The sequence below is a fragment of the Rattus rattus genome, chromosome 1 (assembly GCF_011064425.1).
Source record: "Rattus rattus isolate New Zealand chromosome 1, Rrattus_CSIRO_v1, whole genome shotgun sequence".
NCBI lineage: Eukaryota > Metazoa > Chordata > Mammalia > Rodentia > Muridae > Rattus > Rattus rattus.
Window position 1 is genome coordinate 31,374,229 of NC_046154.1, and position 16,562 is coordinate 31,390,790.

Here is a 16,562-nt window from a genome sequence, read left to right on the forward strand (position 1 = left end):
CATGATTTGTTTTGGGTTTTTTTGTTGTTGTTGCTGTCTTTCCTGAGTTATGAGTTATATTTCTTCAAATATTTGGAACACTGAACTTTGTAGTTACTGTATTAGTGATTTCTCCATTTGATGTACTTTGCATATGTAGAATATAATTTTAATGTAGTTGAATGATAATAAATGCATTATTAGTTTCCTTTGTGGTTCGCATTTCCCCTTTATTGTATTCCTCTTGCTGTGTTCTTAGCAAAACAAAACCATAAAACAATAAGAATGAAGTAGGATTTGATTCGATTTGTCTTAAGCACATGAATATCTGAATCTTTTTCCATAAACTTTGAAAATCTTTCAGTTTTCCTAAATATGATGCCTTGCAGTAAAAAATATAATTCTATAAAGAGTTTCAGTAATACTCACTTTTTAGTTTTTAAAGATTTTCCGTGTATGAATGTTTTGCCTGAATCACATGCACGTAGTGTCCACAGTGATAAGAGCGTGGGTCTCCTGGAAGTAATGTAACAACAGATGGTTGTAGGTGCTGGGGTACAACCTAGCTGTTCAGTAAAGCAGGCACTACTAGTCATCTACTAGTCATCTATTAGTCATCTACTAGTCACCTTTCCAGCCCTAAGTTTTGGCCTTTTGAGGCAAGTTTCACTCTGTAGCTCATTCTGGCCTTCAGCTTGGGTCAAGTCTTCCTGTCAGCCTACCAGCTGATAGTTTTTGATGTAAATATATATAGTTCTCTTCTAAATAATTTTTTCTGTGTGTGTGTGTGTAATAAGTGGTGGCAAAAATCAACTTAGGGTCTGGTATGCACAAAGCAGGTGTTTTATTTATTTACTTATTTATTTTTGTATTTTTGAGACAAGGTTTGATGTGGCCCAGGATCATAATGACTTAATCTTTCTATCCACATTTCCCAAGTGCTAAGAATATAGACCTGGTTTCCATGCCTTGTAGGAAATTTTTATTACTATATTTTAAGTAGATTTATTATGCTAGGCAGATGTTTACTTCCTGAGGCAAGATGTTACTCCTTTAAAAAGTTTGTTTTGTTTTAGTATGCTTGTATGTGGCATCTGTACACAGGTATGGAGGGGTTGCTCATGTGTGCATATACAAGTGGGCAAAGATCAGGGAAAACTTTGGGTATTTTCTCTGTAGCTGTCAACCTTAATTGTGAGACAGAGTCTCTCACTGAACCTTAAGCTTTATACTTTAGCTAGTCTGTTTTTCCAGCAAACTTCTGGGATCTGCCTGTCTCCCTATTTCTATGCTGTGCTCATCCTATGTTTGGCTTTTAACATTGTGTTAGGGATTTGAACTCAGGTCCGCTTGCTGCTTACACTAAGAATTTGTATGCACTGAAGTATGTATCTCCTGAGCCCTTTTGTTTTTAAGACAAAGTCCATGTTACCAAGGCTGACCTCAAACCCTCAAGTAATCTCCCTAACTTGGTAACTTGAGTAAATTGGGGCTACATACATTCTGAGTATCTTTTTTTCTCATTCTTTTTTATTTTGAGGCTATTAATATACTACATTTTAACATGATTTTGTACAGTTTCCAAAAACTGTCACAGTGGAAGTATAAATTCTGAATGCTAAAGTGGTTGCCTAGCCCCCTGCGACACGGGCTTGGGTATGCAGTAATGAAAGAAAATAAAAATTGTAATTCTTGAGAGTCTATGGTTTCATTTATATATTTTTCTTTTTAAAGATTCATTTATTTACTGTATATACTATATAAGTATTCTACTCACGTGTGTACCTGCACACCAGAAGATGGCACCAGATTCCCGTGTAGATGGTTGTGATCCACCATATGGTTTTTGGGAATTAAACCTAGGATCTCTGGAAGAACAGCCAGTGCTCTTAGCCTCTGAACCATCTCTTCAGGCCCTCATTTATGCTTTAGAGTCGGGTCTCATGTTTCCTTAAGGAAGCCTTGAACTTGCTAGGTAGCTGAGGATGATCTCGAACTGCTGACCCTGCCTATACTTCCTGTGTGCTAGGATTACAAGTCTATGCTAGAGAACCTGGTTTTGTTTGTTTCTGGGGATCAAACCCAGACTTCATGCTTGTTTGATGAGAACTCTACCAGCTGAGCTATATATATCTCAGCAATTGAATCAGTGTTTTTATTATATATTTGTATTATTAACAGATCCCATGATATACTAATCTAGTTACTAATACCCTATCCTGAATATTTTCACTGTTAATTGATGTGTACTTTTTCAGGGACTCGAAGGAAGTAGCCATACTAACTCTAGTGCCAGGGGTTCTGATCGATGCCCTCTTTTGACCTCTCTTGGCATCAAGCACCTACACTGTGGCTCACAGCCATCCATAACTCTAGTTTTGGAGGATCAGTTGATGCCTTCCGACTCACAGGGTATACATGCATGCAATACATACATATATACATACATACATACATACACACACACACACGCACGCACGCACAACAGTCATATAGAAAATATAGATAAACCTAAATCTTGACAATTTTCATGAAAATAATGAGTGTCTTGTGTATGTGTTGAATCTAGCCTGGTTTTCTTAACGTACCTTGAAGAGTTATCTATACTCAGAGTTCTCAAGGTCTCTCTTTTAGTCTGTTTTGGGATCACTAGCTTGAACACTTATTTTTCCACTAATAACAGATTTCGTTATGGTAGTAATTTGTAGCTTTGCTAATTTTCTTAGTTTAAGCTTTATTGCTGTGAAGAGACACCATGACCAAGGCAACTCTTATAAAGGCAAACATTGGGGTTGGGGATTTAGCTCAGTGGTAGAGTGCTTGCCTAGGAAGCGCAAGGCCCTGGGTTCGGTCCCCAGCTCCGAAAAAAAGAACCAATAAATAAATAAATAAATAAAAATAAAAAATAAAGGCAAACATTTAATTGGTTGGTTTACAGATTCAGAGGTTCTGTCCATTATCATGGCAGGAAGCATCCAAGATGTGGTACTGTAGAAGGAGATGAGAGTTCTTTCAGCATCTTGATCCAGTGACAGCCAAGAGAAGAGACGGACTTTCAGACAGCTAGGAGAGGGCTCTCAAAGTTCACTCCCACAGTGACACAGTTCCTTTAGTAAGGTCACACCAGCTCCAGCAAGGCTACACCTCCTGATAGTGGCATTCTCTGGTCCAACCATAGTCAAATCAGTCTACCAATGCTGTTTACCAGTCTTCAGTCTTCATTTGATTAGTTATATTGCTATTTGTTATGTCATTTTTCTCCTTATTGGGTATTCCACACTAGAAATTGAGCAACCTGGTTTTACATGCTAACCTGAGTAGCCAGCCTGTAACTGTTTCAACTTAATGCCTTTTCTGATTTCTTTCTGTTAGATTTGTAAATGTTGAAATAACCCAGGATCTTTCCCTTTTAATCCGTAATAAATAAACTTACTGGGTAATTTTACCTAGTTTCCTGAATTGTAAGTATCATCTCCCAAATTTTTTTGGAGTTAGTTGTACTTAGTCTCAAATACTGGGCAAGTATTTCATCTTTAATTATGGACGAATGTATTCAGCTACCTTCTTGATATCTCCATTTGAAGATTTAAGAAAGACATAAAAATAAAACATTATTTATCCTCTGTTTTGTTTGACACCCCCCTCCCAATCTTAAGAAATGACATCTTGTATTCTTGGGTTCCTGCATACCTACCATCTGCTGTTTCCATGTTTCAGGACCCTTTCGCCTACTGTTGTTGCACTGGTCATAATTACCAATTTTCCCATGCATTATTGCAGTAGGTAACCTGTTCTGTTCCCTGCCTCCTCTTTTTAGAGGGGTGGGAGTGGATATGAAAGATTGAAAGCAGGGTCTTATTATCAGATTGGTGATAAACTTATTATATAGTGGGAGTTTCCTCATATTCCTTATTCTGCTTCCATTTGCCAAATGATTATAGATGTGTACTATCATTTATGACTAAGGTTTAATAATTACACCTATATAGGGACTGTCACAGGAGTGTAAAGTCTGAATATATAATCATAATTGGCATAGCAAGAGATTTTCTTTTTTAAAGATTTGTACATTTGTTTTATGTATGTGAATACCCTGTCACTGTCTTCAGACACACCAGAAGAGGGCATTGGATCCCATTACAGATGGTTGTGAGCCACCATGTGGTTGCTGGGAATTGAACTCAGGACCTCTAGAAGAGCAGTCAGTGAATGCTCTTAACCACTGAGCCATCTCTCCAGCTCACAAGATATTTTATTAAATTACACGCACACGTGTGTGTGTGTGTGTGTGTGTGTGTGTGTTGTGTGTGTGTGAGTGTGTGTGTGGTGTGTGTGTGTGTGTGTGTGTGGTGTGTGTGTGTGTGAGTGTGTATGTGTGGAGGTCAAAGGACAACGTTTAGGAGTTGGTTCTTCTACCGTGTTGGTTTCAGGGAGGGAACTCAGGCTGTTGGACATGGTGACAAGCCTTTTACCCATCATATGCTTCTACCTGCCTACACGTTTCCCCAGACTAGCTTTTATGTTCTATAGACCTAAAATCACACAAGAAGAACAAAGTCGGAATCTAGGTTCTGAGGTACTCCATCACACCAACAAGGAAGGAGAGAAGCTCTCCCTTGAAGGTGGGGAGGTGTAAAGGACTACACGTTCAAGAGTGAGTTTGCACTTGTTAGGGGTAACAGATACTTGCTCTTAGCTTGACCGTTTATAATGTGACTCATTAGCTTGTACATCTTGGTTATTTTTGACAGTTTAAATAAGATTAGGATTTTACAATTTTTTTCATGATAAGTTTGAGCCTTAAAGTTTGTAATTTTGAGCTGAAGGCCCTTTAGCATCAGAACGTTAAAATACATAATCCACACAGAAACCAGGAGCCTCATCTTCCTGATCCTTTTCATACACAGTATATAGGACTTAGTTTCTTCAAACAGCTATAGTCTAATAAAGTTAGCATAGACATGGGTGGTTATGCATATATCTTTACGGCAGTTTCTGTTAGCCTGAATAGTCTATTATCACCTTAGGAATTTATCCATATCTAAAATAATTTAGAGGCCTAGTATTGTTTTCTTAGTCTAGGGGAGATAAACTATCTTGAAAAACCAATTTTTCTAAACAAGAGTTGAATCCAAGTTATACATATTGCTATAGCAAATTAAGATTACTTATACATTTATTTTTTCTTTTACTATTAATCCTTTTTTTAAAAAGTTATTTATTTTATGTATGTGAGTACACTGTAGCTGTCTTCAGATAAACCAGAAGAGGGCATCAGATCCCATTAGAGATGGTTTTGAGCCACCATGTGGTTGCTGGGAATTGAATGTAGGTCCATCTCTTCAACCCTACTGTTATTCCTTTATGTTACAAGTGTTAAGCCAACTTTTACTACAACTTGTAGGGCTTTATAGATTCTTTGAACCACTACCTACTGGTTTTACAAATTCTGAGATAAAGTTTAAATTTCAATAAAAGCTTCAAAGTTTGCAAACAAAACCAAGGAAAAGGGTGTGTGTGTGTGGGGGGGGTGCATTTCAGAGGGTCAAACATCTGTTAACTATTAGTAACCTCTATTGGAATTTATTACCTCTTAGCTGTTCTCAAGCATGTAGTGTCTTTTTTGAGCCTTTCTGTTTTGTTTTCCTTTTTCCTGCCATGGTATCAGGTGGCGCTTGACCCAGGACAGTCTTTGGAGGAAGCTCTTAAGTATGTATGCAGGTAGTAGGTAGGCCAAATCCCACCTTCGCAGTCAGCTTTTTTAATAGAGTAGTACAACACATGACAATCTCCCCAATACTATCCATACCCAGAGAGCGTTTGAATTTCTTTAAGACTGATCTAATGATAAGAAAGAGGGACCAGAGAGATTGAAGAGCAAAGAAGGCTTAGAGATGGGTTGTTTTGAAAGTGGAGAGTAAAGAAAGCTTAGTAGTTAGGGATTTTTCAGATCATTTGCTTGTGTGGTGGCAGAAGTTGTCACAGTCTGAGAATTTGGAAATCAAGTGCACCATTTTCTAGCCAATGGGACTGATTAATTAGTTTGAGCTGAGGCCAAACCTTAAGGCTTAATGGAGTCTTTGAGTCTGAGGAAGAAAAGAGGTTTGACAAAGCAGGCAAAAGTTGATGAGTCTAATAAAAGTCCACAGTTAGTTCAGGCTTCCACAAGTAAATGAAACAAGAATGAGTGAGAAGTGCCTACTGTGTGTACTTGACTTGTAGAAGGTTACAGAGAGGCAGAGCAAGGCTCCATCCAGCAATCCAGAGAGACAAATTCGGCAGAGCTGGGAGGACACTTGGCTGAGGAGCTGAGGAGAGAGACTAGTGGATAGGTGGGGTGTAGGAGAGAGACAGCTGAAAAGGCAGACTCTAAAATTTAAAGTCAAATAGGTGTGTAGCAGGAGCCGGCAGAAACAAATGGTCAGTTCCCAGGAGGGTCATATTGACAGTTTGGTTTGGTTAGAAGAGACAGGTCTTTTGGTGGGGGATGCTGGTATGGTAGTAGTGGCATTGTCTTTCTCAGGTTTTAGAACCAAATGTAAGCAAGGGCACAGAGAAACCACAAAACTTGGACCATTACATGGGTAGAAAGAAGAGTTTATTGGGGGTGTCATCCCCCCTCGTGTGTATGTGCATGCAAGTAGATTTTATGTAACAGTCAGCAGAGTGATCTTGAGTTGATACAGGCTGTTTGGATTGACTGAGAACTAGATGCCTTTGGGAAGGTTGTTGACCTTTGAGAGTGGATTAGGGAGGTTCCTGGAGGACAGAACCTTTATGTTACTGTTTACCCAGTAACAGTAGTCTTTCTATTCAGGACTGCCATTTCCGGGCTGCTTTGTATTTGACAGTGTGTATAGATGTTCATGTTCCATTTTGTGCATGTGCAGATCAGAGGACAAATTTTGGGAGTGTGTTTTCACCTTGTGTTGTGTATTACCCGCTACACAATTTTCCTGACTCTCCATTCAAACTTTTTTTTTTTTTTTTCATTTTTCAATAGGACTTGGGAATTTTGAAAAAAAAAAAAAAAAACAAAAAACATGTCACTCTCCACCCTCAACCCCCTTGAAAAGGTTCATTCAGCTGGATGGTGGTGGCACATTCTTCTAAATGCCAGTACTTGGAATGCAGAGGCAGTCAGATATCTGAGTTCAAGGCCAACCTGGTCTAAAAAGTGAGTTCTAGGATAACCTAGGCTACACAGAAAAACCCTGGAAAACCAATAGGGGGAAAAACAGAAAAGAAAAGGTTCACTCCATATCCTTGGCTGGCCTAAAACTCAAAGGAAATCCACCTACTATGGGCTGAGAGATGTCTGTCACCACATCTGGCCACCCCGGTTTAAAGTAGCTACATAATATCTATTTTTGGTATAAGTACTATAATTTGCTTCACTGGTGAAAAGAAACACTGTCTACAGTATCTTTCTGTCTGTCCACCCACCCATTTATTGACAAAGACTCTCACTCTGGCCTCAAACTAACTTTGTTTTAGTTTACATCCATTCTTTTTTTCTTTTTCTTTTCTTTTTTCCAGAACTGGGGACCGAACCCAGGGCCTTGCGCTTGCTAGGCAAGTGCTCTACCACTGAGCCAAATTCCCAACCCCTACATTCATTCTTATCACAGTATTTTACTGTGAGGGTTGGGAAGCATTCTTTGCTAAGAATTTACACAGTACATACTTTGGGCTTTCCAAGCCCCACATATGACCTTTGCACAACCCTCTGCTGTCTGTATTTCATGGCGTTGGTCATAGTGTGCCAACCTGGTCCTGAGCATTCTTGTTTTACTGCCAATCTGTATGTAGCTCATTGTATCACTAATTGACATTTCCTTTATTGACTATTGGTCTCTTCCTGTCTGTGAATGTTTGTTAAAATTCTTGCTTTTATATGTACTTGGTTGTTTCTTTATTACCCTTAATGACATAGTGCAGTGAAGACATTTTAACCAGTTTATCCTTTGTGTTTTGATTTGGTTTTCTTTATTAGTGTGCACATTTAGATTTTTTTTGTTCTTTTTGTATTTTTATACTGAATTTTTTGTCATTAAAAAAAAACTGTTTTTTACCTTCTGACTTAATAATTGTACCATGGTTTCTCTTATTTTTCTTTTAATGTTTGAACTTAGATATACCTGAGGTTATTTCCATGTGAGTTGTGTGTCAGGTTTTTCTGAATGGCTGCTTCTTTCCATCAAAATCCTTGACTATTAATGTAAATAAATAATAAAAGTTGCTTGCAGTACTGTTTGTTAGTATTGTTTTTTAATCTATAGAACTTAAGTTGTGATGTCATAATGTACATTTCACATGCAGCAGTTGCCAAGTAGATAGTACGGGGCTTCTTAATGATTAAATGCTGAATAGAGATGATGACTTAGGCTTATAGGCTGTTTACAGGCTGGTAGAATGCTGTGTTGTGTACCTTATACATCTTTTAATATGAATTTTAAGTAATCGGAAATGTCTGTAGTGTTGCTCATCTTGTGCAGTCTTTCAGTCCCTTCCTGTCTTTACTGTATACCATGAGAAAGTAGGCATGCGCACTCTCAAGTGTGCATTTTGTCTAAGATTTCAGAATCCGAATCAGGTGCATGCCTTTTATCTCAGCATTTAGGAGGCAGAGACATGGCAGATCTTTTGAGTTCAAAGCTATCTTGGTCTACAGAGCTAGTTCTGGGATAGCCTGGGCCACACACAGAAAAACCTGTCTCCAAAAAACAAACAAACCAAACCCCAAAGAAACAAGAAGAAAAAAAAAGAAAAGATTTTAGCATGTTTTACCATGTATTATGTCATTTCGCTTTTAATTTTTTTTATTATTAAAAAAAAGAAAAACAAAAAACAAAACAGGGTGTCTCTCTATGTAGGCCTGGCTATTCTGGAACACTGTATGTAGGCCAGGCTGGCCTCAAACTCCCAGATCCTTCCTGACCCTAAGATTTAGTTTTCAAACTTGGGTTCATGTGTGTATGTGCATATGAGTGCCTAGTGCCTGCAGAGGCTAGAATCAGGCATCAGATTCTGGAACTGGAATGCGAGTCATCATATGTGTCCTGGAAACTGAACATACGTCCTCTGCCAGAGCCCTGAGTGCTCTGAACTGCCGAGCAGTCTCTGTAGCCCTGCGGGAACTATTTTGGAAAGCATGCAAGATGGATTTTCCAACTTTCTTTTTTCACATTAATCAGCAAGCGTTATACTGATGTAAAAATATAGGGTCTTTTTCTCCTTCCTGGTTTGATTTCATTATTAGCTTCAATGTTATTTTTTATTGTCTTACTGTTCGTAGGTTTGTTTACTACTGTGTCCACCACCACCACTTTTGTAGCTCTGTAAGTCACAACAGCCATTATCAGAGTTATCACCATTTTGTCCATATAAACCAGCGGGTTGTACTTATTTATCACAGATGATGGTGTGAGTAGAAACATTTCCCTTCAGAGACTTGAGACTGTGGAAGGTCTCACAGGATATGGAATAACTTATAATTAAGAACGATATCTTTGGAGAGGGAACTTGAAGGAAACTTTTACTTGGAATCTGGATAATTAAGTCTTGAAAAAAATATACATACATATATTCAACATTAGATTGTAGATCCGGGTTAAATAGCTAGCCACAGAAACTTTTTTGAGCTGATTAGACAAGTACGTTATTACTATTTTCTGTCTTTGTAAGTATTGACCTGCTCTTGAACCAATTAAGTGTGGTTTAGGCATAGGATTTGTTAGGATATAGTTACTTTGTATTTAGTTATGTAGATTTAGTGCACCGAAATGTACAGGTAGAGGTTTGGATAGTTAGAATTAGGTGCTGAATAGAAGAAATGGGTGTAAAGAGATGAAATGATATAGTTCATAGGATTTATTCATGGGAGAGTTGAAATAATTCTTTTTTTCTTTTCTTTTCTTTCTTTTTTTTTTTTTTTTTAATTGCTGGTTGGTCAATTATTTAACCAAGTGAAGGAAACATAGGAACTGTAGTAAGGAAATAGGTTTGAGCTTAGAGATACTACCTATGGTGGAGTTTCTTAGGTAAGGGGAGCTGTTAAAAGTGGGTATCTAAATCTACCTTGGGGTTTATTTATTTATTTTATGTGCATGGGTTTTGTTTTGTTTTTGTCCACATGTATATCTGTGCATTCAGAATAGAATGTCCGTTCCCCTTGGATCTAGAGTTACAGAGGGCTGTTAGCTACCTCGTGGGTGCTGGGAGTCCATCCATCCCTTCTAGAAAAATCAGTGCTCTTAACCACTGAGCCGTCTCTCTAGCCCCACTAAATCTATCTTGGAAGAAAAGAGGAAGTTAAGGTTTGGGCATAGCTAAAGAAGAACGAAGTAGGTGAGGCTTTTTAGAAACAAATTTGTGAAGGAAAGGTGAATCTTTGTTTTATAATAGGTCAGGTTTCAGCATATAGTTATGAAGGATAGCAGGAAAGCTAAAGTCATCTTTATGTTTACATATTTAACTTAGAAAACCTTAACTTTATTAGATCTGTGTTAGTGTTAGTGTAGAGAAATTGGGATTCTGGGACTAAAGACCTATTACATTAGAGTGAGTGTTTTGGTCTTAACTCTGCAGGACGCACACTGTAAAAATTATAATCAGCATTTTCATAATTTTTTGTTTATTAATTTGTGAGTGTCTCTTTATACGTAACTGTCACTAAGCCTCACCACAAATTAATTTCAAAGGTGAGTATTAGATTGTTTTTTTATATAGACCAAGAATTTTGTGCTTTGTAATTTTAACACAGATAGGTCAGATTGTGAAGTTGGGCTCTTTCTCTATGTCATCTTGTCTCCTTTCTAACCCGAAGTAGCCTTTCTAGTTTAGGCTCCTGATAGGGATAATCTCATCAGAAATGTTAAGTGAATACTATTGTAATATTGCCTATATTTTGTTTGACAATGAGGAAATAAATATGATTAAATGGAAGACAGACCTTATAACTGGTCATCCTCAGCACTGTTAACTTGTCTAAACAGTTTCTTACTTTTTAAGGTGGTGTCATGGATACAGAAATGTCTGAAGACACAGACCACAACTTAACTCCCACCCTTGCCAGCATGTCTTATGGAATGCCGAGTCAAACAGGATCTGAAAATTCATTGCTGGATGAAGATGATTATTTTTTGAACTCTGGGGATCTTGCAGGAATTCCAGTCGTTAGTAGTGACAATGAGGATGAACAGGATTTTAGTTCAAAGGACAATCTTGTTTCTTCAGCTCATACTGATGGTAGTTTGGAGATAGAGAGAAGAGCTTCTCATCATGAATCAGACAATGAAAATGAAATACAAATTCAAAGTCAATTAAAAAAAGACTTTCCTAAACAGTTTGATCAGGTTTCTGTCTTTAAATCAATACGAAAAGATTTTTGTTTAGTGAGAGAAAACAGCAAAGAGACATTTTCTGGAAAGGAGAAAAATAGAGACCTAACTTATCATGAACGCGAAAAACGATTGGATAAACCCCATAAAGGTTTGGATTCAAGGTTGAAAAGCAGTTTTTTTGATAAAGCAGGTAATAATTATTGGAATAGAATTATAAAATGTAATAACAAATATCAATAATAGAGCTTTTATTACTCTTTATGTTAAAGTGAAATATGATCAGTTTTAAGCTTCCTCTAAGCTCTCAGATTTACTTTCTCTTATTCTACAAAGTGATTGAATTTTTCCTCATAACATTTCATTGTCGTGTAAGTGGTTGAAAATATCTCTAAACCATATTTTTTTCTTCTTCTTGGCTTGCAATATTTTGATGAGAAGGCAAGATGAATCGCCTATTCAGTTTCTTTGGTTCAACATTAGAATCTGAAGTTGGAATTAGCATCTTTGTGCTGGAAGCACTGGTTTAAATTGCTATCCCACCTCTTAGTCTAAACCAGGGAGTTAAAGCAAATCCCTCCACCCCCACCCCACACCCTGTTTTAGGAGTTCATTGACGTTCCTTTTGATTCTCTTTATACAGTGCACCCTGTACTTAGCTTCAGTTCTGTTCTTGAGTATATCACACATTGCTGTGTGCTTGCCTTTCTTGCTGTTTCATTGGTATGCCATTTTTTTCTCTGTGTATATATACACTTGTAAAATTATTTCTTATCCTGTGGAGCATAATTCATAAATCTTTCCTACTTTCTAGTTATTCCTAAGGATGTTCTCCTTATATTTTCACAGAATTTTATTTTATGCCTTATTATTTATAGTATTTATTGCATTATTTTGTTTCTGTTTCTTGACAGCCAGATTGTATCTTACTCTTTGTATTCTTGGGATCTAGGCTTTTACAAGAAGATTGTAATCCTCTCCCAAATGTTAAATTGATGTTTAGGAAAGCAGGTATACTATGTCAATCCATGTATTTCTCTTCAGAAAATCCTAGGAAAGTGTATTTTAGAAAGAAAGAACCAGTATAGTGAAGTATAGCGACTGTTTTGAGTATATATTATATACAAGGGTGTACAAGGGCGTACTTATTTCTAACATGTGTAACTAGGTATATATAGTTTAGTGGCTACTAATGGATATTGAAGTTTTAGGAAAAACTGAAGGAACATAAAGGACAAGACAAGGTAGATAGCAGAGGTGCTAACAATGAGTCGAGTAGCCCAAGATTGAATGTGTAAGATAAGATAGTGGTAGAAGAGTTTGTCATGGAACACTGTAATATTTAAGTAACTTGAGTGTTACAGTGATTGCTTTTTTCATATTTGAGAGGGGTAAACTGGCCTGGAGCTCACTATAGTTCTGCTTTGTCTCTTAAATACTTTAACTAACAGGTGAGCCACCATACCTAACCTAATCTGCCATGTCCCTCCCCCTCCAGAGTGCTTTGTATTAGACTCTGGACCTTTGTGCATGCTAGACAAGTCCCCTACCACTGAGCCACATTCCTAACTCACAGGAAATTCTTAGGAGAGCCTTAGTGAACAAGGAATGTTTTTCTGCAGAGGTGGGTTTTGAACTGAGCAGAGTCTGGAAACTATAAATACTGAGATAGACAGCAGAGACCTGGCGAACTTAGTAGAATAGCAAAGGACAACAAACACAGTTTTCAGAGTGAAGTCAGCACCCTTTATGACCGAGGAAAGGTGTGTGGTAAGGCTGAACGGTAGGGGAGACCAAGTTGTGTAGAACTTTGAGTGAAACTTTTTTGGGTTCTTTGGAACCTAGTTCACTCTTAACAGCATCTTTTTTGGGATAGAGAGATGATTTCAAATAATAGCCTTTTAGGTCATTCTTTATGAGACTTGTTATTCATATGCATGTGTTTGTTTGTTTGTTTTCTTTCAATAGCTAATCAAGTTGAAGAAACATTACATACTCATTTACCACAAAACCCAGAAACAAACTTTAGGGTAAGTTTTCAGTGTATATGTAGATTGCTGTTAACTGTGGCAAGTGTCAAAAGTTTGTTTTTTTTTGTTTTTTTTATGTCACTTTTCAAAATTCTGCTTGTGTTAGACAGAGCACTGACTTATTTTTAAAAAGTATTATTTGCGTAACGACATCTTGAGAGATATTCTAAGGAGCCTTGCGTCTTAGGTTCTTTGTTTGCATTATTCAGACATCAGATTTTAGGCACAGGGACACTAACATATGTCCGTCCATAGAGTTCATTTCCAGTGAGCTTTACTTTGGGTATTAACCCTGAAGAGGAATAATTTTTAAATTTGAATATTTATTAATCCTTTATATTGTGTTTTAGGACTCCAGCTACCCATTTGCCAATAAAGAATCCATTGGTTCGGAACTGGGGAATTCGTTTGCATCAAATATTAGAATTAAAGAAGAACCTTTGGATGATGAGTATGACAAAGCAGTGGCGCCTCAGCAGGGACTACTAGACAGAGTTAAAGACGAACCTGACAATGCTCAAGTAAACACCTCACCCTGCCTCCTTCTGTTCACAATGAGCTTACTCATTTGAGACAGGAAGTGCCTAAAGTGAAATAAATAGTTTGACAGGATGAAAAGAATCTCTGATGGAAGCAACTTGAATTGTTTTGGAAGGCTGTAGCAAGAATTACATGAAAATGTTTCTGAAGGAGAGTTAAGGCTTTTAATAGCAGTGTGGCTTTTGTGGGCTTTTTGGTACAGGATTGAGAGAGAGGCTGGTGAGTCTTTGAGGTTTCAGCAGATGAAGTTGAAGACCTAGTAAGAGGGTGGCCATGGGTTTGTAGAGCAACTTAAGCCTTTACAGGTACTACTACTGAAGTATGGGTTAGGTATGAATTTGTCTTTCAGGAGGGCTAATGGACATAATTATCTTTGAACGGGCTAATTGATTGAAGAATCAGTTTATTGGAAAGGAGGCCTTGGTGAGTGATTGATTATTCCACGTTTTAAGATATTTGGGTAGTAAGAGCAAGGGTATAGCTGTGCTGTTTCAGGACTGCTCTGGAAGTCAGTCAGGAATTCTGCCACAGAAGTCCTACACTCCGTTAAGTTCCCCATGCACTTGATGGCATTGCAGTATGTGGATTGGAAAAAAGAAGCTGCACCATGGGCTGGAGGTATTGTGAAATGTAGGAAGGCATTTAAACAGTGAATACATAATAGCAGTAATTTTTTGAAGGTAGTCTGTATTTTGTTCATATGTCATGAATTTAGAGAGTGAAAAATAAAGTTAACACAAATTATCCGTTTCTAGGAAATAATATCTAATCTTAGGAAGTTTATTATTAGTTTTTTTTTTAAATTGTAGGGAGTTTGTGAATGAGGGCATGTATGGAAGAGAAATTTTATTTCGGTGTCTTCAAGCAGGGTTTCTCAGCATCAGCACCACTGATATTTAAAGCAAGACCATTCTTTGTTATGGAGCCCTGTTCTGCTTATCACAGGCTCTCTAGCGTCCTTGGTTTCTACTTTCTGTACTCGGTACTGGGTGCAGCTCTCTCTTTCTCCATGATAACAGTCAAAAATATTTTCAAACACTACCAGGTCTTCCTGGGGAGCAAAATCATATACTAGAGAGAACTACTGTAGGCGACTATTGAGTGAGTGAGTGAGAGAGAGAGAGAGAGGAGAGAGAGAAGCTGGTGGTTTGTGAAAGGAGCTGATACCTAATTACCTTTCAGAAATGGTGTTTATTGGAAGAGAGCATTGTAACCACAGGAGCCACATGAGGTTGGAAGCCATTCAAAAGTAATAACACAGTGTATCAGAAACAGCATGACAGGGCCTTAAAGGAAAAGAAAGACTTCCTTTGAAATCCAGGGAGGAGCTTCATTAGGGAAGGATAATGTAAAAGTAGGAGTGACAGAAATAGCTGCCGTGGTATGATAAAGGAGAACTTAGGGAAAAGGACCTTCAGAGAAATACCCCAGCAAAGGGAAATCTGTGGGTTTATATCTTTAGTGGTGCGACAGGAAGTTTCATACTATAGGATTTAGTTCAGCATAGCATATATGTGGGGGGTGAGGGGGCAGAGAAGAGAAGAGAGAGAGAGAAAGATAGTCCTGTGAGGTATGTCCTATTTATTTCTTTGGCTATGGGATTTGACTCTGAGAGTGGAGAGTGACCGTTAAGTTAAAGGGTAGACCCACAGTCGCACATAGTTGACAATTCAAGCAAAAATTTGACAATACTAAGGAAAAGATAGATGAATTAGGGTGTTGGTAGACCTGCAGAAATTGGATAAATATGAGTGCAGTTGGTTCAACACAGAAGGAATATGAAAATATGTCAAGAGATAATAGGTGTAGTTTGTAGAAAGAGAAGTAGGAATCTTGTCTGTGTGAATTAAGGTAATGGCCTGATTACCAGGGAAGATTCATGTGGCCATGTGTTCCTGTGAAGATTGTATGTCTTTGTTCAGGGGAGATCTCTAATCTCTCTATACTCCCCCTATGAACATGGAAAATCCCGAAGAAACCATTTTGCTTGGAGAACACTAAAGACTTCTCTTTCTTTTCTGTATAACCCATTGACCTTTCCTCATGATAAAGGACAAGGCTTGGTAAGTGGGGTTTAGAAAACATTGGGAAAGTTACTAGTGGTGTTGTTCTTAAAGCAGAGCTTTCAGTGCTAGAGGATCAATAGGATGGAACGGATTGGCCTGTGTTTTATACACTTCCTGAAAATTACAAAACATGTTATAAAATGCTAAATAGCAAGTTTGTAATGTTTATCATGAAGAACTTCCTTATAAGCACTACTTGTATGCTTGGTCTCTGAGTAGACAGTGCTGTGGGTAGGTCCTGGTAAATACAGGATCACAGAGCAGTCTTCATCCTGTCCCCAAGTACAGTAATCTTAGCACATGAGTGGCTAGAGGCAGCGTTCTGTTGTCGGTCATGCTGATCCTATTCTCTGCAGTATCAAACATCTGGGGGTTCTAGAAATCCTCGGAGGGAGGAGTCTGGTTCTTTCCCTTTCCCTTCTTTTTCCCCTTCCTTCCTACATTCTACTCCCTACTGTCTAGCTCCATGTTTTTTTGTACTTCTCCCTGATCACTGGAAATGTAGATTTCTTACTTTTTTAGTTCTGTGTAATACTTTATTAATTTTACTCTCTCTATAGACCAGAAGTAAGAGTTATAAAGTATTATTTATTTGATCTACCAAA

At 37.8% G+C, this 16,562-nt stretch overlaps 1 protein-coding gene across 1 annotated transcript in view; it reads left to right on the plus strand.

The window, feature by feature from the left end:
- Zmym4 (zinc finger MYM-type containing 4) overlaps positions 1 to 16,562 on the plus strand; it is a 116,913-nt gene that overhangs the window by 42,530 nt on the left and 57,821 nt on the right. The window contains exons 3-5 of the mRNA XM_032897737.1: positions 10,993 to 11,514; positions 13,290 to 13,351; positions 13,702 to 13,872. Of these exons, the coding sequence (XP_032753628.1) occupies positions 10,993 to 11,514; positions 13,290 to 13,351; positions 13,702 to 13,872 (755 nt within the window). The remainder of the gene's footprint in view (positions 1 to 10,992; positions 11,515 to 13,289; positions 13,352 to 13,701; positions 13,873 to 16,562) is intronic.